General features: G+C 42.2%; 1 protein-coding gene across 3 annotated transcripts in view; it reads right to left on the bottom strand.

Moving 5' to 3' along the window:
• PDE8B (phosphodiesterase 8B) overlaps positions 1 to 25186 on the bottom strand; it is a 254440-nt gene that overhangs the window by 130593 nt on the left and 98661 nt on the right. For 2 of the 3 annotated variants that reach the window (XM_060143155.1, XM_060143157.1), the window contains exons 2-4: positions 18371 to 18430; positions 4615 to 4805; positions 1300 to 1359 (exon numbers count right to left, since the gene is read on the bottom strand). In XM_060143155.1, coding sequence (XP_059999138.1) covers positions 1300 to 1359; positions 4615 to 4805; positions 18371 to 18430 — 311 coding nt within the window. The remainder of the gene's footprint in view (positions 1 to 1299; positions 1360 to 4614; positions 4806 to 18370; positions 18431 to 25186) is intronic. The other variant, XM_060143156.1, reaches the window with a different exon arrangement.

Here is a 25186-nt window from a genome sequence, read left to right as displayed (position 1 = left end):
CAGGAAGAGAAATCCCAGTGCCTATTTGTGGCATTACCTGTGGCATTTTCCCAGCAGGGAAAAGCTGTCCTCCCTACCCCCTTTCCTCCTTAGGAACTCAAGGTTCTACCCTCTCTGAACAATAATCAGTAGGGGCACAAAAGGGCTCCAAGGGTATTAATAATGTTCTATTTCATAAGCTGGGTGGCACAAGCAGCATTAATTTTATTATTAACTTCCTCTATAAATGAAATACTTAAAAAATAGGGGAAAAAAAGTGAAAAATAATAACAAGACACAGCAAGCCATTACTTGTCAAGGACAAGTACACATGAATAAGAAAAAAAATAAATGTTTTGTCTTGGGCCCATGGAATCAGCCAGGCTTGGGGAAATGCTGTGTGTCTTGGTACCCTTCTGGTACCCATGTCAAGACCCTAAGACCCTGTTAAGAGCTCACATCCCCAGAAGATAAAATATAAGCAAGAGGGCTGAAGAAGGCTAGTCTCACATCTCGGTTCCCCTCGCTCTTTCTTGCTGAGATCCCATCCCCCACCAAGATGGTAAGAAACCAATGGGACAGTTTCTTCACTTTCCTGGGCCAAGAGCCTGTGGTAGGTGTCCAAGTGAAGAGACACAGCTCCTATCAAGAGACTCAAGGAGCAGCAGGTGAGGAGAAGTCTTTGGTTAAGGCAAGACTTGGAAGCCAGGATTTCCCACTGTTCCAATATGGCTTTGGAATGGATATTTCAAATCTCCCCTGGGTGGGGCCTGCCTGAGGGAGGCTGAAACTCTGAGTTGCTGGCCTGTCAGCTCCTTCAGGGCAGAATCTGTGCCAATCACCACAGTGGGGCCATCCTGCTGTCCTGCTTCTAGCCACGTAACAGTCCCAACATAAACTGCACCATCCTTTTCTTGCGGTGGCCTTAGCGCCTGCTCTCATGCTATAATCTGTTTCTTCTTAAGTGAAAAAAATAAGCATTCTCCTATCTCTTTTCTTCAAAGAGAAAAGATAAGCTGGAACGATGTTCTCTCCAGACCTCCTCCTCCCCAGATTCTCTACTCATTTCCAGCATATAATGAGTAACCATTTTTTTCTTGAAGTGTGTATGTGCTGACAGAAATTAGAGAGGGTAAAGAGAAAAATCCAAATATTTCTAGAACCTTGCAAAACAAAGAAAATCCCAAGTAAGATCTAAGGTTGTTGCTGTGAGGCCAAAGACCTCCCCCTTGCTTTGCCAGCTCAGAGGCTGAATTACAACAGACCAATGTTTCAGGAGGAAGAGTAGTATTCCCAGCTGGGAACGGGAGGTGAGCTTACGCTTGTGAAACCACTGCAAGAATCACCGTGTGCTCCGAGGGATTTGTGGCCCGGATCGACCTGCAAGGAGAAAGCTCCAAGTCAAACCAGTGATTACGCCTTGTTCCGTTACCAGAATACAGGACTTCTTCACAGTGAAAATGGCACAAAATCAAATGTCCCTGTAAAGAAGAAGTCTGAAAACACATGGAAAACAACAAAAAAAGATGCCCTTGTGGATTAGGACAATCTCTTTCTTTTACTAAAAAAAAAAAAAAAAAAAAATTTTAACTCCCAGGCAATTCTCCAGTAGGTCAGACCTGCCAATTTTCCACTTCAAAAACTGGCAAATTCCACTTAACTTCCATGTTTTCTGATTGAAATTCCACTCTGCAAGAAAATTGGCAGTCCTACAATTCTCTAGTTATCAATTTGTACTTGGGGAGCTAACTGGGATGGATCTTTTTTTCTTTTAAAATAGTAGATAGTTCAGAAAGTTGCCCTGAGAAGGACTGCTGGCAGATGGATGTACATGTGCAGGTTAAGGTCTTTTAAAAATTTCACAAAGAGCCATCTCAATTTTTCAGTTGTACTGTTATTTGTGCTCAAATACTTTAAACAACTGAGTCATCAACTAGGGCTGAGAAATGGTCAACACAGTAACTGTCACTATAATGATATTTGTTGTACCATGACCGCCTGTCTATAATTTGTTTATTCCCTAGGAATTTAACAGGGTTAAAATATGTAAGGATATAGAATTTTGAGGTCCGTGATGCCAGAAAATGTGCTATGCTGCAGCTCAGATTCTGGATTATTTTGGTCAGGGGTCATGAGTTGGATGAACTCTTAATAAAGGGCCACATGCTTGAGTCTTAGTACAAATAAGCATGCTTGTTTCCATCCATCTCCTTGGTCTGACCTCTCTTTATTTCGAGATCCTTCAGATGGGAACCAACACCTCTAAGAACAGAAGGCTGAGGAATTTGTGAAACAACCTGTATTTGCTTCTTTCTAGCTACTGGCATTTCTGCCCCGCTCCCTTTTTTTTTTTTTTTTTTTTTTTTTTTTTGGCGGTACGCGGGCCTCTCACTGTTGTGGCCTCTCCCGTTGTGGAGCACAGGCTCTGGACGCGCAGGCTCAGCGGCCATGGCTCATGGGCCCAGCCGCTCCGCGGCATGTGGGATCCTCCCAGACTGGGGCACGAACCCGTGTCCCCTGCATTGGCAGGCGGACTCTCAACCACTGCGCCACCAGGAAAGCCCCCCTCTCCATTTTAAGGTGTATGCATTACTGCTCCCCCAGGGACAGCCAGCTCATACTGCTTCATCCTCTTTGACTAAATTTCTTCACCTTTCTCTAAAAATGTACCTTCCCCATGTCCTATTCCTTGAGACCTCACTCTATGTGAGTAGAAGGCTCAAGAAAAGACCAGCTGCTGTCTTCCTGGGAAATGAAGGTTCCCCTTGTGGATAAATGGTATTTGAACGAGCTCCTTTGGAGAGATGCCTGAACTCACTATGGGCAGCAGGGGTAATGCCAGCCCAGACCACTTCCCACTCAGACACCCTACCCCCTACCACATCCTGGTAACATGAAGCTACACTTATCTCCTACTTAGGAGCCTACTGAAATCTCAGCAGAAATACCAGGTGCACCTAATGAAAAAAAATGTACAGAGTTTCAGAGGTGCACTCTCATCTCTAGGGAGATGCTAAACACCTCTCACCTTCCTTCAGCCTCTTCCACGCCCAGGAGGTGTCATGGGTACACTGCTGGGCTGCATTCTAAGCGGTGGGGCTTAGGCAAGAGAAAACACGTTATGAACATAACTGGGCTGGAGCTCATGCTTGCTTAGCTTCTTTTGAGATTGGCTTCTGTGTTTTAGGTCCCTTCCTGCTGCTGACCTCTTCTCTCTCATTCCTCCAAAGGAACTGGTGTGGCCAGAGAGACCTGGACCTCTTCCTGGTTGAGAGGACTAAGGGGGAGGTGGGCACAGGTGAGGCCAGGGTCCAAGGAAGCATGCTAAGCTAAGGTCCAGTCCAGCTCAAAAACCAGAGATCTTGGGCCATAGATGACAATGAAGAAGGCACATCTGCTGGGAATTGCCTGAATTAAAAGAATTCTTCCTATTCATTTCTTCTTTTTACATCTGAAGCCTGTCTTAAATCATTCTATATATGCACAAAGGATTGTGCTATTTCTACTACAAAATCATGTAAGAAGAGTAAGTGGAGACCAAGAAAAAGCAGACCTGCTTAATCATAAGAGACCCAATTCTAGCCTGAAAATCATTTTATACACACACATGCACACATACACACGCACATATATATATATACATACACATGTATCTATTTCTTAACACTAAAAATACCCAAATATTTTGTGACACATTTTAGTATTATATACTTAAATAGGCAAATGTTTCTATGCAGGAAGATAGGATTATTTGGGACCAGTAAGACATTTTAAAAAAGGTTCCTTAAGAAAGTTTCTTCTTTGGAAAACTGAAAATGGTCCAAGAATAGCAAGGTGACGCCGTGACAAGAAACTTCTCTTAACGCACTAACTCCTTGTCAGGGTACCAAAGGGTCTAAGGAACCATTTCCCTATCTTTCATTTCACTTGCTAATATTCAAGGCAATTCCAGCTCCATACGTATTTGGAGTTTGTCCTGGTCTAGCATTTAATTAGTGACCTCTTCCCATCCAGCTTCAAAGCATTCCACTTGCGCTAAATGGATCAGTTCATCCAGAGCGAACTCTGATGACTGCATTTGTTTATGAACAGGCAAGCATTTCCTCCCCAGAGCACAAGCATTTCTGTAAACAAGCAGGGGGTTTGGATCCCTGGAAGATTTTCTGCTGCTGCAAAGTAGCTGCCTTCCCTCCACGACTGCTGTAGAATCCACCCATCTGTGTCAGGCAGAGAAAAAATGGTCTACTTCACACATTTCTGATGTTCATTTTGGGACAGAATAATTAAGATTAAAATATCTGGTGTAAATCCAAACTCTATCTCTGTAACAAGAACTGTGTGAATTTCAATTTTTCTTTTGGGTGAAACATGAGCCATACTCAAGGGGAGAAAACACCCTGAAGTTTTCAGTGGAGACTAGCTCACACCTCTAAATTCATCGGAACTCAAATGTGGAGAAATAGAAAAGGCCATAGGAGGAGGTACAGCCTTCACCGCAGAAATCTGTATATACTACTTAGAAACATCAACACATATTTTAGAAATATGTGGGCTAGAACTAAAGACATCTTTAAATGAATTTCATTTTAAGCTGTTAAGTGGACATTTACTAACACATTAACATATCTAAGGTACCTGCACACTGCTTCTGCATCAAAGTTTCGAGTTTGTCTGTGGTCGATCACAATAATCTCATGATGTTTATCTAGAAAGCATTCCAGGGCTGACTCCGGAGTCCGAGCAATATTACATCTGTAACCGGCTCTGTCACAGGCCCACCAGAATCCATCACTCTGACTGTCTTCCTTTGCAAAGATCAGCAAAACCTGGAACACAAAGAAAAGAGAATCTTGACAGTAATCATCATCCTTAGAGAGTAGTACTGTATGCTAAAACATATATATGGAATTTAAGAAAAAAACATGTCATGAAGAACCTAGGGATAAGACAGGAATAAAGACACAGACCTACTAGAGAATGGGCTTGAGGATACGGGGAGGGGGAAGGGTGAGCTGTGACAAAGCGAGAGAGTGGCATGGACATATGTACACTACCAAGCGTAAAATAGATAGCTAGTGGGAAGCAGCCGCATAGCACAGGGAGATCAACTCGGTGCTTTGTGACCACCTAGAGGGGTGGGTTAGGGAGGGTGGGAGGGAGCGAGACGCAAGACGGAAGAGATATGGGAACATATGTATATGTATAACTGATTCACTTTGTTATAAAGCAGAAACTAACACACCATTGTAAAGCAATTACACGCCAATAAAGATGTAAAAAAAAATAGAAAATAAATTTTTTTAAAAAATTAAAGAAAATAAATAAACAGCCAAAAAAAAAAAAAAGCGGGTCTACAAGATACTGGTTTAAAATGCAGCCTCTGGAGAGAAGCTACCTGGGTTCAAATCCCGGCTGGTCCACTGATTCTAGGGTGTCTTTGAACAAGGTAGTTCATCTATTCAGCCTGCAGCTTCTCCAATGTCAGATGTGCTAAGAACGGTGCCCTGTAAGTTAGCTATGAGGCCTGAGTGAGCACAGAATACATGGTCCATCGCTCTGCTGGTGGTTGTTACCCATGTGTAATTTCCTAACTGGCTTTGTGTTTAAATAGACTGAGCACTATGAAAATAGGCTAATCAACACAAGTTAGACTATGATTCACGTACACACATATTTGGGGCCAGGGCAGCTGGTGTTCGTCTCCAGGTACCTGGCCACCTCTCTAAACTTAGCACTGAAATCCTTATCCAGACACAGAAGGGACGGGAACTCAAAACAATCTCAAAAACTAATTCCAACACCTAGCGTTTGCCAACTCTAGAAAGAACAATCGTGAAATGTGAAGCTATTGGAGCTAAGGTGAGGCAACGTGCCTCTTTTTTCTTCATTGAAAAGTGAAGCCCCGCTCCCCAGAAAGAAGGTAGCCATACTTCCCACCATGTTACCCTCTTCATTCCCTGGGCTCTGGGACCCAGATTCCCTGGTGGCCAGAAAGCCAGAGATGGCGATACCACCACCTGAACTTGTTCATTTATTTGTTTGTGGTCTATCTTCCCCACTAGAATTGAGCTCCAGGACAGCAAGGACCTGCCTGTCTTGTTCCTGCTGTGACCCCCTGCCGGTCAGCACTTACTATCTGAGTGAAAGGAGGGTTTCTGCAAAATGTAAGAGGGTTTTTACTGTCAATTGGAATAAAACTACGTCACAGCAATAGGTCTAATAAGAAATACATATAATAATCTCAAGATACTGATAAGGCATTTAATATTCTTCACCAACCACTTCTGGTTTAAACAGGAACAGAAGGGAAGTTTCTGGTCCTTTAAGCCCATAGCCGATGCCATTCTTCATGATGAAATTCTGAATGTGTTTCATTTAAAGTCAGAAACAAGACAAACTGTCCAATAATTACCACTACATTTTTAAAATGCTTCATTAATTGACAATACATAGAAAAACAGAAACAACAGTATAATCACCCTCATGTACCCATCACCCGGCTTCAGCAATAACCAACTCCTGGCCAATCCAGCTTCAATTCTCTCCCTAGCCACTTTCCGACTCCTGTATCAGCTTGCAGTAAATCCCACATATTTCATCCATATGCATCTATTAAAGACTCTTTTAAAATCAAAAAAAGAAACCACACCACCATTTCATACCTAAACCTCTCCAATAATTCCTTACTGTTAAACATCTGAATGTATGATAAATGTCATTTGTTCTACACTGTTTGAATCATTTCCTGTTTTCTCAAATGCCATGTTTCCAGAAGAGAAATAATATTTTTCAGTATGATTTTGACATTTACTTCTTAGCACATGGCTTGAAATCACATGCCAGTAACACATGAGGCAGCCACAGTTATTAACGGCTCACTCCGGGCACGGGTCTGTCACTCCTCAGGTCAGTCTATCCCCCAAAACCTCAGCTACAGAGCTACTTCTAGGAAGAAACGGGAGGTGGCTCTTCCAAGAGAAGTGAGGGGCTCAGCCTTGTGGATCTTAAGAGTGAAAAGAAAGCCTTCAAACAGAACTGTTAACAATGGAGCTACAATGAAAAAAATCAGGTAGAATAAACTGGCTTGTACAAAAAGTCACTAGCCCTTTACTTGATGTAGCTGTGGCATTAGCATGAGAAACTCAATAAGCAAAGCCTAGAAGTCAGAAAAGGTGACAGAACTTCTTCTCTCCTCTGTCTGGCTGAACTATGATTGATAAGCAAGAATCTCAACACTTTATATTTCCTTTATACCATTTATGCCTCAATATTTGACGAATGCAATAAGAACCTGACTGTATTCCCATATTGGACATTGCTACAGTTATTAATCTCATGTCTTAGATGTCCTTAAAAGACGGAGTGCTCCACTTTTGGAAAAATAAAGTCATTATTCAAGTATTTCCTGAGCACCTACCATGTGCTTACCATGTGCACCTACTATGTACCTACTCTGTTTTTAATTGCTTGGAGTACGCTGATGAACAAAATAAAGACCTCTTGCATTGTAGGGGTAAAGAAACAAACAACAGGCATGAGAAATAAGCAAATGATATGGAATGGTAAAAGTGGTAAGTGCTAGGTAAAGACAGTAGGGTTGAGTAAGAGGGATCCGGAGTGGGTGCTGGGACCAGTATTAAGTCAGGTGGTTAGGGTAAGCCTCACCGAGAAAGTGACATGTGAGCAAATGCCTGAAGGAAATGAAAAAGTCAAGTTGATAACTGAAGAAAAAGCATTCCACAAAGAGGGAACAGATCCACTGGTTCCTATAGTGGGACTCATGCCTGATGTGTTCAAGGAACTCAAGGAAGCCAGTGTGACAGAGAGGAGTGTGAGCTGGTGGGAGAGGAAGTGGAGCTCACAGCAGAGGGCTCGATCTTGGTAATGCCTGGTTTAGGAACTTACACCAGATTTCACTTGGAAACTTAAAAACCAATTCAAAGTGGGGAGTTGTATTAATTATGCCTCGTTAATTTTGATATTTCTGATGCTTTGACATCTGGAGCCTTGATGACCCTGGAGGGATGCCCCAGAGGGATAACCAGTTCTCCAACCCCTAGAGAAAGCAAATGACTTGCCTAGGAACGCACTTTTCCTATGCAAACCAATCCAGTCCGTACTCCTACCACCTCTATCACTTGCTAACCCTCTGGACCACTATCTACCTGCTCTAATCACTGCAGCGCCAGGCACCAGACAACTAGGGACAGCCCTTCTGCCCAACACTCTTCTGGAATGACTCAAACTAGCTAAACCTGTCTACCCTGCTTTCCCTGCCTCACAGCTTCCCACAGAAACCACAGTCAAGGCTCTGGCCCACATCTGCCCCTTTAGGCTCCCTGCCTCCAATCAACCTTAGTGCTTCCCTCTGTGGTCCTGCACTGACCGCCCTTCCTCTCAGAAACGGTAACAAACTATCTTTCAGTGACAGTCTCTCCTAATCTGTTGGCCTCCCCCTACCTGAATAAAAATTAAAATCTACATATTGAAACAAGAGTATTTATATTACAAGAGTACTCACTAGAAAATCTCTCTAGGTAGTATTCAAAATTTTTTCCATTTATAAAAAAATAATTCAGAAAGACTACTTTTCAATAATCCAACTCCTAAGCAAAGTGAAAATCTATGGGAATTAAAAAACTATATATATATTTTAGAGTAAAGTACTAGAGTAATCAGTTCTTTTAAAGTCTGCCTATCTCTGGAAAATTCTATCTTCTTTAGGAAAGCAACCCACCCAAGTAACCAAAGCTGTACTCTCTGTCCCCATCTCCTAGGCCACAGCTGGACTAATAATGTTGTTTCCGGGAATTTGAGATGTGAACAGAGAGACACAGAGGCTGGGAATTAGGACCCGTGGCTCATTAATAGTAGAGATACTGAAGGAAGAAGCTTAAATCCCTTCTGTCAAAATACTCAGAGATGGCTCATTGTCACCCTTTCTAAGCCATGGCTTTTCAACTCTTCCTTGGATTCTGAAAAAGAAAACACACTATCTATTTCTTACTCATTTACTATTTTGTGTAAGACAGCTGTTACTTAAAACCAAAGAACATAACCCCTCAAAAGCCTTTTGTGATACAGTCCCTCTTCAGATTTATCATTCCATGTATCAATATTTAGTTTCTTTGTCAAACATGTCAGTTTGTAAATGTTTATTGACCATTCACTGAGGCAAATCCCATAAAATGATTTTGTAAAATATATTTTAAAAAATAATAAATAGCTGAACTTAATTTATAAAGAGTAAAAACTGACTCTTACTTGCTCTAAATAGTATGTGGAACATTCCTTCAAAGAATACTTTTTGATGACCTATCATGTACGATGTTAAGAACTGAGAGTAAGAAGCTGACAGAGACAACCATAGTCCAGTCTCTACCCCTAGGACGCAAGCAGGGGAGAGGTTCAGGTAAGCAGATAAGTACAAGAGATGCTCTAATAAGCAGTGACCGAAGACAGAGCAAGGACATGGCATCCAGGGAAAGAATCTAGGCACAGGAGAACGGGAAGAAGGAAGTGGTTTTGTTATATCAACCTCACTGTACGGTTGTAAACACAGCGAAAGAGAAGATTAAAAGCAGATCTGGGGTGAAGCCTGGGGCAATGAGGAAACATCAACTTCTGGAGCAGATCTTGGCCAGTTTGGGCTTTGTCCAGGATCAGAACACAAACACAGGCAGTGCTCACTTTGCATGGCAGTGTCAGACCATATAAATGACCACGCAAAGCAATCTTAATGAAGGATGGTGAAAACGGAGGTTCCATGACATTTCGAAATTTTGTCAAAACATAAAAAACTTTTATTGTTGGTTATAAATGTATAGCGGAATGCAAAATGTAAAATTAATATTTATTCAGTACACTTACTTTAAAACATTAGAAACTGTGAATTAAAAAAATTTTTAAGCTTATTGAGTAGTTTGAACAGCGCTTGCCTTCTTCCAGTTGTATAAATTATGATACAGAATGAGCCTCTTTTCTACGCCTTGGTGAATTATAAACTCTTAAGTTTGGATCAGCTTCCAACATTTTATCCTCTGTACTTTCAATGTCATGAAATGTCCCCAGAGTTCCTTTAATTACTGTGCAGTTTTTTGTTGGCATCACTTCATCTTTTTCGTCACAACCACTTTCTTCATTTAGCTCAATAAACTTGCATTGATTAACTTCCTCTGGCAACCCTCTCTCACAGGCAGCAGTGTCAACATTGCCAGTCAGCTTTCTTCTCTAACTCCATTTACATTGCTGTTTCACTTCCAGCATTATCGCTTTCCATTCCTTTGCTACACTTCTGTCTTTGTGGGCTAGCTCCTTCTTTCAATGATACACTTATATATATTTTGTAATGCCGTGTGAGTTATCACGGAGAGATAAAGGGGTGACACAACTGCACACTCTGCTGTCTGTGCTAGAACAGGTAGAGATTTCAAAAAAAGTGATGTGGTTCGTCACTGCACAGGCTGCACATTTGTTATTTATGTAATGACTTGTGGACTGAAGAACTAGCAGCAAAGTTTGCACTTGATGCAATCATCACAATTAAAACACCAATGTGACTGCAATCTTTGGGCCTGGTGTTATTTAGTCCTGGAACTGTGCAAAGCCAGGGCTACCTGTACAGCTTTTCAAACGTAGCTATGAATACCTCAAACTACCATGCAGGGTCTCCCTCTATTTCTACCTACACCTTCTTAGAACCACAAAGTTTATTTATTTATTTGTTTTTATTTTTGGCTGCGTTGGGTCTTTGCTGCTGTGCGAGGACTTTCTCTAGTTGCGGTGAGCAGGGGCTACTCTTTGTTGCAGTGCGCAGGCTTCTCATTGTCATGGCTTCCCTTTGTTGTGGAGCACAGGCCCTAGGCGCGTGGGCTCAGTAGTTGTGGCTCGCAGGCTCTAGAGCCCAGGCGCAGTAGTTGTGGCACATCGGCTTAGTTGCTCCGCGGCATGTGGGATCTCCCTGGACTAGGGCTTGAACCTGCATCCCCTGCATTGGCAGGTGGATTCTTAACCACTGCACCACCAGGGAAGTCCGGAACCACAAAGTTTAATTCATCTTTCAACCCAAGCCAGAATAATGAAGTAAGGGATGACCCAGAGAATGAAGTGTAAGAGGCTGCAGGGGGTAGCACTCAGATTCCGGGGGACTTGGGGCGGGCGGTCCTAGTGGCCATGACAAGGGCAGGGACCATGACTCTCAGGAGTTCTCAGAGCAGGAAGGGACTCTGGGGGTGATCCATCAACCCCCAATCAACAGATGAGTTCAGCAACTTCCCCAAGCAGAGCAGCAGCACAGCGGGACCCACAATTCCCAGCTCCTCCTTCACTAATCTTTCCTGATGTCCTCTTGCTGTGCTACAAGTACTGTAACCATTCCTTTGACATGTTTTTTCAAGAAAGTACTGAGAACTATCTTTTTGAGGACAGCAATAAGCGGTCTTTGATAGCTAAGTGAGTATGAAACTATATTCTCTGGTGAAGGCTAATTATGAAAAAGATGAAAAAATAAAACCCTAGCTTTTCCTTAACTTGAAGACAATGTAAGTGTTCGTTATTATTAGTGTTCTTTCTAGAAAGCGTGTGTCTACATGTCTCCAAATGGATCATCAACGTCTACTATTAAACATCTAACTTTCAGAATACTTGGTTTGGCTTTAAGCAAAAGCCAGGTTAACAAGTAGCTTCTAGAGTAGATCACATATATATCTGCATCATACTAAACAGCTGGCCAATCTGATCATAGGTGGGGTCGATTCGGTTGGAAAAAAATGGTTTGGGAGCTTTCCTCCAATGTCCCTAAGAAAGTAATGCTAATACGTCTTGTTTAATACATCTTTTTGGTGATCTGATGTTAACTAAACTCTGAAATTTGCACACACTGGAACTACGCAAAGTAAGGGCTTTGTCGAGCAGCTACAGTTTAATGAGAATTTAAGGGCCAGCCATGACACTGAAAGGACTTTAAACATACTATCTCATTTAATAACCCTTCACAACTCTTTCGAGTTGGGCATCATCCCCACTTACAGACGTGGAGACTGAGATATGGGATAATTAAGAGACACGCCCACAGCCACACAACTAACAAGATTTGAACTGAGGTTGGCTGGACCCCTGAGCCTGGGCGATCATTAAGTAACATACTCTATTTTACCCCCAAAATATTGGACCAAAACCCCTAACAACTCTGTGGTTCCATGAAATTGGCTGGGCCAGGTAGAGGACCTGACTTGGTACCAGCAGTAAAGACAGACAGGAGGGGAGGTGCTGACCACAGCAAGTTACTGAGTCTGAACACCTCCATCACTCGGTCATTTCATTTACTATGTGAAGAACAGCTTCCCACAAGGCCAAAGGATCTCCAACATAAAGTCTCCAATATATAATGGTTCCAGAAAAAAATCCATGTCCACACAACATAGAAGTTTAAGTTTTAAAGGAAAGTGCTGTCTTGCTGGGAAAACGCTTAGGCCAGAGCAGTGAAGATCTGTTTCCAAGTCCAGTCGGAAAGCTCTGTGAGGGGCAGGGGCGACAGCACTCTAAGCAGAGACAATTCCACACACGGGGAAGTAAATATGCTCCAGGCATTGATGAAGAAAAGACCTCTTGATTTTCAGATGGTATCATGCTGATAAAAATCTATTGCCTCATAATATTTCCCCTTTTTTTTTTTTTGCTAAGACTGGAAAACATGCCCTGCTGTGAGTCACAGGCACTCACCCAGGAGAGCTGTCCTCTACAATACGACGAGGCACGTCCACCCGCTCCACTCCCAACAGCACTCCCACCAGGCCACATCACACCTCCTGGTCTCTACACGGGAGCAAATTTCCCCTGGTGACCTCAGAAGTGCACCGTCAAAAGCAACCACATCCTGGAATACGCTTGTCAAGTAAGTTCCTCCCAAGTCCTAAGCGTTCCGGTTGATGTAGTTAACATTTTCGGCATGGCAGTGAAGTTACAGAGTAGATATTTTTCTCCAAGAAAAAGAAAATTACAGAATTTTGCTCCAAGAAAAAAAAAAAATTTAAAAACTAAGGTTCTAGGCCATTTCGAAGACAGTTGCAATGGCAGTATCAGAAGCACAAGAACACTTGACTAGATATCCCTGCCTTTCAAGTTAGAATGTAGTAGACAATAAAACCAGCCAGCCAGACTCCCTGGGTGGTCAGGGGTCATTGTTCAGCCCCCTTCCCCTGCAGCACCTGGTGCAGAGCCTTGAGCACATAGGTACTCCACAGACTCGAACTGGATGGATCAGTGAGTGAAATTACATTTGAATGAGACCCAGGAGTAAAGACATCCTTGGTTCTAAGTTGAGCTTATTATTTTTTTAAAAAAGAGTCTCTTAATTATTCTGTCCCTCATTCAGAGAGGGACTCTTGACCACTTGTATCTGCTGTCATGGGGGCCAAACTCATGTGACAGGAACCAGGCAGGGTACACGGTAGCAGTGGAAACACTCCACCTCTTATGCTGGGTGGTAGGTTCACGACATTAGTTTTACTATTATATTTCATAGCTTATGAGCACAAATTTAAAATGTGCGTTATGTTTTAACATACCAAATAGAATAAGCCCAAAATTACAGACAATTGTTTTTGTGATGAGGGAGTGAGTCCGTTATGGGATATTTAAATACTGCAAAGGACTATATCGTATTTGAGAGGATAGAAATACAGTACACTTGAGACTTTGTTATAAAATTTGACTGCTAAACAAACATATTAAAAACAAGCTAAGGGTAACCACTAAAATAGAAGCGTAACCTACAGTTTCTAAAACAGAGAAAATAAAAGGTAATTCTGAAAACTATGTCAACTTAACAAAAAGTAGAAATATGAGAAAAAGAAAAAGGGCAACAAATAGAAAATCAAGACTAATTGTATCAGTAATCACACTCAGTGTAACAAGATTGCACTCACTTATTAAAGTCAGATTATCAGAATAGGTTTTAGAAAAATAAAACTATGTGCTCCTTATAAGAGGGATAAAGTTATAGATAAAACCGAAAATGAAAAGATAGAAAAAGATATACCAGGAAAATATTAACCAAAGAAAGCTTGTCCAGCCATATTACCAACAAATAAAATAGAAATTAAGGCAGAAGTTTAAAGAGGGACACTACATAATAATAAAAGGATCAGTCACCAAGAACACACAACAATCTAGAACTTGGATGTACATTAACATGACAGACTCAAAACATAAGAAAATATTAAGAAATATTGAGGATATTGACATATCCATTACAATAGAAACTAACAGAACACAAAAAATTAAGATAGAGATGATTTGAATAGCATCATTAATAAAGTTGAATTAATTTCACAGATATAGAAACCTGTATTCCAGAAATAGAGATACATCTTTTTTAAAGTTTTTGTGGAAAATTTCAAAACTGGCTACATTATTGGCTACCAAACAAGTTGCAACAAGTATGAAAGAATCAGGCATCAGGTAATTCAATGGAGCAAGGAATACACAGTCATTTCAACAAATGGAGCTGCTCATTCAACATGGAAGGAAAAAGAGCCTTGACCTCTTTATTCCACCATACATAAAAATGAACTTGAGATAGATTATAGATCTAAAATTAAAATTTAACAATAAAGTTTCTAGAAGAAAACGAGAAATAATCTTCAACCTGGGATTAAGGATTCATAGACCACAGAAAGTAATAACCATAAAAGGAGTGATAAATTAGACTATATCAAAACTAAAATTTTTGCTCAAAATCCAAGTTTGTGAAAATGAAGACAGGAGCCACACATTGGAAGAAAATATTTTCAAAATCTGATAAAGGACTTGGGACAAGAATATATACAGAATTCCCACAACTCAGTAGTTTTTTAAAAGTCAACCCAACTAAAAATGGGCGGAAGACTTAACTAAACATTCACAGAAGATTTTAAAAATGGCTAATCAGCGAACAAAAAAGTGCTCACATTATTAGTCATGGAGAAATGCAAATTTAACTTACCGTAAGATAGAACTACTCACCTACTAGATGAGCTAAAATTAAGAGACTGAAACAAACATTACCAAGGATTTGAAGTAATAAGAACTCACATTGCTTGTAGGAGTGTAAAATGGTACAACCACTTTGAGAAAAGATCTGGATATATCTTATAAATAGTATCTAAACACACTATTGTTTTGAAGGTTCTAGCAGGACAATCAGGCTAACGAAATAAAAGGCATTCAGATTGGGAAGAAAGTAGTAATGTTATGATCCTGTATATAGAAAATCCTAAAGAATTCACACAAAAATGTAAAAGCTAATAAATGAGTTCAATCAATATACAAAAGTAAATATATTTCTATACACTAGCAATGAACAACCCAAAACTGAAAGTAAGGAAACAATTCCATTTGTCATAGCATCAAAAAGAATAAAATATTTCAGGAATAAATTTAACAAAAATATAAAACACTACACTAAAAACTACAAGACATTGGTGAAAGAAGTTAAAGAAAATCTAAATAAATGGAAAGACATCTTATGTTAATGGATTGGAAGACAAAATGGTTAACACAGTAATATTCCCAAATTGATCCACAGGTTTAATGCAATCACTATCAAAATCCCAGCTGGTCCCCCTCACTCCCCAAATTAACAAGCTGGTCCTGAAATTCATATGAAGATTCAAGGGACCCAGACAGCAAAAACAACCTTGAAAGATAAGAAAGTTGGGAGTCTCACACTTCAAAGCTACAGAAATCAAGATAGTGTGGTACTGGCATAGGACAGACATATATCAGTGGAATAGAAATAAACGCTCACAATCATGGTCAGCTGATTTTAGAAAAACATGCCAAGACAATTCAATGGGGAAGGAATATTCTTTTTAACAAATGCTGCTGCACAACTAGATATCCACATAACAAAAGAATGAAGCCCTACCTCACACCACATACAAAAGTTAAACCAAAATGGATCATAGAGCTAAATATAAGAGCTACAACTATAAAACTCTTAGAAGAAAACAAAGGAGTAACACTTTGTGACCTTAGATTAGGCGATAGATTCTTAGGTACGACACTAAATGATAAAGAAAAATTTCAGAATGATGCCTGCTGCCTGACACCTTTCAAATAAAGTTTAAAATATTCAAGACAAAGTAAATATTAATGGATACATGGGACTTCCCTGGTGGTCCAGTGGTTAAGAATCTGCCTTCCAATGCAGGGGACACGGGTTCAATCCCTGGTCGGGGAACTAAGATCCCACATGCCGCAGGGCAACTAAGCCTGTGTGCCACAACTACAGAGCCCGCGTGCCGCAACTACAGAGCCTACACGCCACAACTACAGAGCCCATGCACCACAACTAGAGAGCCCATGCGCCATGACTACTGAGCCCGCACACTCTGAAGCCTGTGCACCACAACTAGAGAGAAGCCCGTGTACTGCAACGAAAGATCCCACGTGCTGCAACAAAAGATCCCGTGTGCCGCAACCAAGACCCAATGCAGCCAAAAATAAATAAATAATTTTTTAAAATGGATACATAAATATGTAGAAGAAATATACAAATACCTATCATAATCAATCTCCAAACAGTGGTTACTTTTAGGGAAGAGAGAGGAGGGCAAAGGGATAAATAGGGCTTAAAGTATCTGTAATCTCTTGTTTCTAAAAAGAACTCTGAGACAAATAGGACATCCTTGACAAAATAAATGTCATGTTTGATAAAATAAAATTAGCATATTTCATAAAAGTGGATATGGGTATACACATGTACTTTTATGAGTATTTAAAATACTTCACAATTTAACAAATTATATTTTATAAAAATGAGACATCCTTGGGGACGTCCCTGGTGGTCCAGTGGTTAAGACTTTGCCTTCCAATGCAGGGGTTGCGGGTTTAATCCCTGGTCGGGGAGCTAAGATCCCACATGCCTCGCAGCCAAAAAACCAAAACATAAAACAGAAGCAGTACTGTAACAAATTCAATAAAGACTTTAAAAATGGTCCACATCAAAAAATAAAAATCTCAAAAAAAAAAAAAGATTTAAGAATGAGATGCCCTTATCATGAGCATTCATTGCCAGTACAACACAGGGTGAAAAATGAAGGTAAATTAAAGTAACTGATCTAAAACCACACTAATCCCAAGAAAAATTCTGGAAATTACTTTGGGAATAAATACTGATATCAGAAACTTTGTCACTGCCTTCATTCAAAATGGACTACAAAGTCCATGCCCCCAGAATGAATACTGGAATTTTCCACTTGTTTGTATTCTATATAAATAGTTGTGGCTTATGTTTATTTTAATAAATTCTCTCTTCCTCTCTCTCTCTGCTCCTAAATTTGTTTTCATCCAATTTTCCCAAGCTTAAATCTCTTGTTTTTTTCCTTTCCCTAGATTTGCATTTCCTTTTCCGAGCAACAGTAAATTATTTTCTTTTCCAACCGCTCTTAAATCAAACAGTACATTTCTTTGGTTGGTTTTTCACTTTCATCTACATGTTAATTGGTTTATTTACATCTTCTCTACATCTTCACTTGTCCAAAGTGCAGCACAAGTTTCCAGGTGCTAACAAGCTACAGTTTTACAAGGAGGAAGGTGACTCATCTAGGTCTACCAGGAAGATGCAGATGCAGATGAGGACTTAACAAACCCTTCTCATACCTATTTCCTCACAGGGCGCACAGGAAGCTGGAGGGGTGGTGGGGAGGACATGGGTACTGCTGATGTTGGAGGGTGGTCAAGGCTGCAGGCGCTGGCCCCTTCTCTCCCTGGAACAGGAGCCTTGGTGCTTCAGAGCCCAGTAGGCTGCCTGCCTCTAGTCACACAGGACAACAATTACCATCCCTGAGCACCTTCTACTGCCAGGCAGTGTCCCAAGCACCTGATGCTATTTCCTTGAGCTCATAATTTCCTAAGAGAGAGACATTACCGTCTCCACTTTACAGACAAGGCACTGGGTAGAGAAGTGAAGCAATACATGCAAGGTCACAGAGCTGGTAAAGGCAGAGCCAGGATTCCCACCCAGCCGTGGCTCGTGGCAAAGCCCTGCCCTTTACCACACACGGCTTCTTCCCTTTCCAGCTGCGGAAGCAGCATGTAGAACAGACGCGTTTTTTGGGGAAGAGTTGTTCTCCCTCACGACCTACCATGCAATCGCTCTACCTATTATATTATTTATACTCAAAATGGGGCAATATTTGTCTTCAAGAAAGCAATCTGATTCCTCGTTTGACATTAATAAAAACAAGCCTTTGCACACAGGCATATACACACACACCACGTATGGATATGTGGGCATGCACGTCAGGGCAAGGATGGCCATCTGCTGTATATGAAAGAGGCCCTCGCGTAGTGCTTCTATAACCACTTGCTCTGCAAACCAAGTCCCTACAGAGGAACGGAGGTGTACCTGGATAGGATCCTGCGTCAGTCTCATGGGCCCGATGCGTACCTCTGCAGAAGAGACCTGCTAAAACAAACAAACAAACAAAAACAGCACATGAGATGTGTCAAGTCATAAACAGGAATTGACAAATTCTTCCTTACACTGGATATTATGTCATGCCCCTTTGCAGCTAAATAAAAGATCCAATTTATTGACATGGAGACAGTTTATAAAATATCACATACAGTACAATTCTGGTTTTGTAAAAGAAGATATACATTTATGTGCATTGAAATGTCTGGGAGGATATATCCTCAAGGCTAAGTGGTAGGATTTCAGGTTATTTTTACCTTAAGTGCATGGATTTTTATAATAAGCACATATTATTCTTTACTCTCTCTTTATGGGAGAAAACAACTCAATAATTATTTACTGAGCACCTACTATTCTGGGCATGATGCCAGGCTGTTATTATTCCGAAATTTCCAAAGAGTAAAAATTCCTCTCATATGTGGAAGGTAAAGCATTTTGATGGTTTAAGAGTGTTCCTATATTTAGATCTTTTTTTATCTTCATGTTTTAGTATGAGGAATAAACAGCTTACTTTTACCTGTGTTGACCATGACTAAATTATTCATTTCAGTTGTACCTCCTCAAATAAACTGAGTAACCTCACACCAGGACCACAGGAAGCTGAACTCTGTCCCATAACTCTAGGAATGAGCTTAGGTGTTCACTGGCCAACACCATCTAACTGCCTTTGGCTGCAAGCAGAGAGAAAATATTTCTCTTTATTTTTAATTACTTTACTTGGATTTCTAAAAATAACTTTTCTCTAGACAATCGGATTGAAGGTCTTGGCCTCACCTCCATGGATCCAGGTTTGTTTTTCTCTAAGAGGCTGCAATCATTTTGCCTCTACTTAGCAGCTTATCCTGCATTCAACACACTAGGTTGGCCCCCATGAGTCAGACAGGACAGCTTCAGCAAGCATCGGAGTTCACAGGACCAGAGACATTTCAGTGACCCAAGGGTCAGAGGAGGCTTTATCAGTTAAACAAGAAAGGCAGAACTTTCTTTACATTAGACTCGAAGACTACTAATTTCCCTTTCTCCTTTCTTGCCCTTTAACTGCAGGTGGGCATGGTGTGAAGCTTCTCCGAAACATAACCACGAGTCGCCGATGTCCTTTTCCTCTGTCAGGCGGATTCCTCCAGCCCGCTCTGCGGTGAGCTCTCAGGAGAGCAAAGCTGGGCTCTCCTGCCCTGCTTGGGGAAGCAGCCTCCCCACGGTGAGTCCTTCCAGCAGGGCTGGAATGACTCCTTGGGTCCCTGAGCCTGTGGACCTGCGACAAGTCCCTTCAGTGTTGCACTGCGGTCCTCAGGCCTAAGTGACACACTCTAGTTGCTTTTCTCTAAGCAAAACAATGCCCTGTGAGGGGTCTGTACTGATACGTGCACAGCCCCAAGAATTCCCCTGGAAGGAGAACGTCACCAGGTCTCCTGCATCACTGGGACTCTGGCCACCACACAGCTTCACCCTAAAAGCAGTTTTTATAGTCTGAAATAGACACCCTCCCTCAAAACCAGTGCAACCGCCAGAATTCTGCTACAAAGTTAACGACTGAGAAGTGAAACCAGTTTGGTTCAGAAAGAGAAATGTGACTGAAAATCTGAGGTATCTTTGTGCTCTCTGGTCTCTCCTGGCAGAGCCCCTGCGACAGGGCCTCCTGCACTTTCTCCAGCAAAACTGGCCCTGCACAGGGGCACCCAGGGGCAGAAGACAAATGAAACAAGAAATCAATAAAAGTTTAAAAGCAATCAAATAAAAAGTGGCTCGCTTTGGAAGGCTAATGGACTGGGGCAAGGGCAGAGACTGCCCCCAAAGTGATAATTCCCTCCTAACCGACGCATTCCTGTGTACTTTGAAGGAAGGAACGTATGCACGACGTTGTTAAACAGGCCATGTTCAACTCTGCCAGCAAAGCCGCTGATGACTGCGGGGGCCCTCCTGTCTCCAGCCCTGTGCTAGGCACTCTCACACGAGCGACCTTGGCAGGAGAAAAGCAACAGGCACGGAGTGACGGCATGCAGTTTTAGAAGCAAGCCTCAATCTAGAAGATCCTTCTCCTGCTGACAGACAGGAAACACCCTCCAACTTTCTCCTGCAGCACGAGAGTTCCCTGCCCGCATCCAGCATTTTAACCTCCTCCGGACCCAAGTCAGCAGGAAGCTGCCACCTGAGGCAGAGCCCAGGAGAGGAACTGCAAGGTCGCTGAGCTCTCTCCAAGACCCCGGCCTCTGCCATCCCCTCCCATCCCCCCCAGCCCCACGTCCCTGTGCTGCCTCCCAGAGAGCACAGGTCAACTTCACCACCAGCCTGGGAGCCTCGGTTTCCCAGCTCCCCTAGTCCTGACCTACACGTCACTTCTTGTCTCTTGGTGTGCCTTCTCCTTCTTGGTCTGCGCTCCAGTCATCAGACTTTCGCTTCTGTGTCCAACAGAGGTCAACTATCCCAGCAGAACTGGAACCTCTCCTCCTGGCCTATGAGGGATGGCCCAAGGCCTGACCAGCAGCAGGTATGGGCACAGACAGCAGCAGCGGCCTGCAGAGTTCTCCTTCTAACATGGGAGTCTTATTGCCTGCATTTCACCCATTTCTAAGAGAACAAATTATGAACAGAAACAGGAGACCATTTACTGATGTCTGTGTAGTCAAGCCAAGATCCTCTACTACAAAGAGTGAACTTTGAGCAACTGCAGATACACAGATCCTCAATTAGTGTGTTAGCTCTGATTCCAGGATGCGACCACATTTGCCAAGGACACAGAAGCGAGAAGGAGGTGGGGTCATAGGTATTACAATTCCAGCTCTGGAGAGGAGAGGAGGATAAGTTGAGAGTGTGAAGAGAGACACGCTTCCTAGTGACTCCGACCCTCATGGCTCTCTCCAGCAGCCAAATGAGGAAGCACTGCTGGCTGACAGTGCAGTTTTAACCATCCAACATTAATAGTGTGTCGAATATTTATGTGTACACACATGTGTGTGCATGGTCACCTACACACACACACATACATATATACATGTAGCAGGGTCACCAATTCACACTCAGATGAGTTGGCTCTTCAGGAAAAAAGAAATGTCCTATTTTGTATCAGTTACTGATTCCACGGTGTAAATACTTTCACCTTGGCTGATCTCAAGGTAGCAACCTAGGTCCCTGAACATGCAACTGGGAGTATATCTTTTCATTCTGAGAGGGTCTATGAGAGGCAAACTCATTCAGACTTGTTTGATAGGCAAATTTCTATCACTTGCTTTTGTTTGAGAATTCAGTGAGATATAGAATTCTGATCGATAGACATTTCCCCTCAGACTTTGAGGCTGAGAGAAAGGAGACCATCTTTCTGGTTTTGAAGGTGGGGAGATCAAGGAAGGCTTTATGAAGACAAGTGGGTCATGGATGGGAAGAAGAAGAGACTGGGCTGGGAGAGGAAATTCCAGGCATAGGAAACAGAAGCAAAGGCACAGAGGCAAGAATGCAAAGATGCTCGTCGGGGAGAAGACAGGAATCTAGGGAAGGTAGATTACAGAGCATGAAAGGGAAGACTAGGTTGTGGTCAGTTCCTTAGAGGATTCTGGAAAGGAAATCCCTTTTGATTTTGTAGGTACCAACCACATTGCAGGTTTTTGAGCGGAGGATTAACAAGATCAGATTTATGACTCAGGGAGAAAAACCATTTGGTTTGCCTACTTTCTGGATAGTCAAGAACAGAAATTTTGCAAAAACAAAACAAAGACACTGCTGTGAGTAGGAACTACAGCAGTGAAAGCAAGTGGGTAAAATACACCACAACAATCAAGGAAAAAAAAAAATTACACCCCTCCCCACCCGCCAGCTTGGTTTCATATCCAAGGAGAGGGAACTCCAAGATGAAAACCAGCTGGTGCAGGGGAACCAGATGAAAGAGACTAAGTCTTGAGAGAAATCACAGCAGTTCAGGCAGCTGGTCCACCTGTAACTGCAGCATACTCTCTGGTGGTGGTGGCCACAGCTCTCGGTAGCTTCAGGAATTGTGCTAAATAACTTGGACTCCGGTTTTAGAGCTTCCCTCAGATATGAAGGTGGTGAGAATTCAGGCAAAGTGACTGAGCTGGAAGGCCTTCCTCCTGCATCTGCTCAGCAGAGCTGACTCGGGCTTGGAGGGCCGCTCAAGTGCCCCCCACTCTCTGAAGGCTGTCCAAGTCCAGTTGCACCCAGACAGGACTCACCACTCTCTCTGCTCAGTACTCCTCCTGTGTGCTTCTTAGCATTTACTTTACTACCCATTTAAATATCTTTCCCCTGGGCAAGGTTGTGAGTGTCCTGAGGGACACAGATACTGTCTTTTTCACTCTTTTGTCCGCAGACTCTAGAAGGTGCTCAGTAAATGCTGGTGCTCAATAAAGAAATGGAATTGAATGAAACGGCCTAAGATCACACAGATTTTAAGTAACAGACTCAGGACTGAGACTGCATTTTTCCCGACTCCCAGTGCACTGCTCTTTCATTATGCTCCAAATTGTAAAGCATTCATTCTGACTGCACTCCCCATATTTCTCTTATGGGTTTCTGGACTCTATTCCAATTTTGCAGATGGATTCAGCACCTGGCAATCTCTGCTCACACCCTAGTAGTCTGTGCTGCTGCGAACAGGGCTGCCACCAGAAGGAAGAGTTCTGTATGTGTGTGTCTCTCTCTGTCGGGGTGGGTAGGGAGTTGCCATAACTTCTACCTTCCAAAAACAAGCTCAGAGACTGAATCCTCCCCACTTCAACAATTCCTTGGGAATCCATTACTCCCCACCACCTGCAGTACTGAGTGTTCACACCCAGGTGTATACACACGCACAGCTCAGGGCCAAACCAACTTCACTTCATGAAAGGGGTACCCCATTGTAAAGATCATTCTTATTTTTAAATATCCTTAATCAACCCTGACTGCTGCCCTGTTGGCTCTGATTTTAAAACAGTAGTTACATCTCTCAAGGGGTCCCCTGTCTACCCTCCATTCCCAGGCCAAACTACTTTCTTTATTCCTCTGAGCTCTGGGTAAGCAAAGGTGGTATTTGACTCGTCCCTTTTAAATGAGCCCACGCCTGCCCCCTGGCTTCTGGTCAGAAAGGCACCAGCAGTGCAGCCTCCACGTGCCCCACCATGAGGCTGCTGGGCATCGCTGCTCTGGACTGGGGACCACTGACTCGTCCTGCCTCACCTCCCAGGCCCACTGTCCACCGAACACCCAGAATGCTTCCTTCCTCCTCCTGTGTCTGATGAGCCACAGGCCCCAGCGGTCAGCTCTGGCCTCACACCAGCCTCCAGCCTTCACCTCACTTTGATTCTCGCCATGTTCCACTGCCCCCTGGACCTTTCAGAGCCCAACAGGCGGTCCCAATCCTCCCCTCCCCTTCCTGCTTCCAATTATCTTACCTAGAAGTTCTCAACCTGGGCTTCTTATTAGAATTACCTGAAGGACTTTTTAATTATATGAATGCTTGGGTCCTACTTCAAACCAAGAGAACTGGTATCTCTAAGGTGCAACCGGGGTTGAGAACCACTAGTCTATTCTTTGAGCAGACATGTCTGTTGTCAACTTCAGACGCTATTACATATTCATTTATGCAACAGATATCAACGGAGCACTTACCTGGTGGAAGTCACCAAAACCCACCCAGACTCAACCATCATACCTGAACCCAGCTACCCACAGGATTTTTTCCAGATAAGCCACTCCAGAAACCCAAGATGATCATTTAGGCAAGAGGAAGATACAGTCCTTCACATTTGATGAGTTATTCCCCCCAAACAGTATCCCTAAACTAGAATCAAAATAAAAATTTTTATAGTCTTTTTTGGTACATACACACACATTATATATATGGAAGATTACTCATAGTCATGAGATGCTCACAGTGGGCGACAGATCTACCAACTCCGTGTTTTATGCTCTGCTGGTTAGAATATTAATTTGGCAGCATGAGGTTTTATCACAAAAATACAGACATATAAATGTCTACTCATCAAAATATACAACCATAAAAGAAAAGATCACTTTGACTTTAAATTTTAAAACTCCTATTCACCAAAAGCAAAAGCAAAAAACACTCTAATAAAAGGGAAAAAAAGGTAGGTGCTAGCCCAAGAAATGACATCTACAGTATAGGAAACCAGCAAGTATTGGTAACCAGAACATAACAAAATCCTTAAAAACAATAAAAAAGACAACCAGAAAGAAAGCTGGGCAAAAGATGTGAAAAAGAAATTCACAGAATAGGAAATATGCGTATGAAGAGACGCTCAATATTTAGTCATCAGGAATATAAAAATTTCAAATTACAATGAGATACCATGTCACAACCAGCTGTTTTTTGATCAACAGAACAGTAGAATTAAGAAGTCAAACACTACCTAGCATGGCAAGAAGTAGACCCACAGGAACTCATACATTGTTGTTAGGAGTGTACATTGGCTCAGCCACTTTGAAAACATTCTGGGGATTTCTAGTAAAGATGAAGTTTACATCCTACCTACAATCCACCTCCTATGTGAATGGACCCCTGGGGTAGATGAGGAAGCACTTACAAGAACAATTGGAGCAGATTTGGAACCAAGATTTGGAAACAGCCTTATCCAGAATCCATTAACATCCATCACCAAAAAAAATTTATATCAAGAAATACCCATACAACGGAAACTATACAACAATGAAAATGAAACAACTCGAGCTACCCATTCCAAATGGATGAATCTCACAAACATCAAGTAAAAAAAATAAGTCTCAGAAGAACACATACCTTAGAGG

This window comes from Lagenorhynchus albirostris, chromosome 3 (assembly GCF_949774975.1).
Source record: "Lagenorhynchus albirostris chromosome 3, mLagAlb1.1, whole genome shotgun sequence".
In the NCBI taxonomy this organism is placed as follows: Eukaryota; Metazoa; Chordata; class Mammalia; order Artiodactyla; family Delphinidae; genus Lagenorhynchus; species Lagenorhynchus albirostris.
Note: the sequence above shows the minus strand (reverse complement) of the source record. Positions and strands in the feature narration are given on the sequence as shown.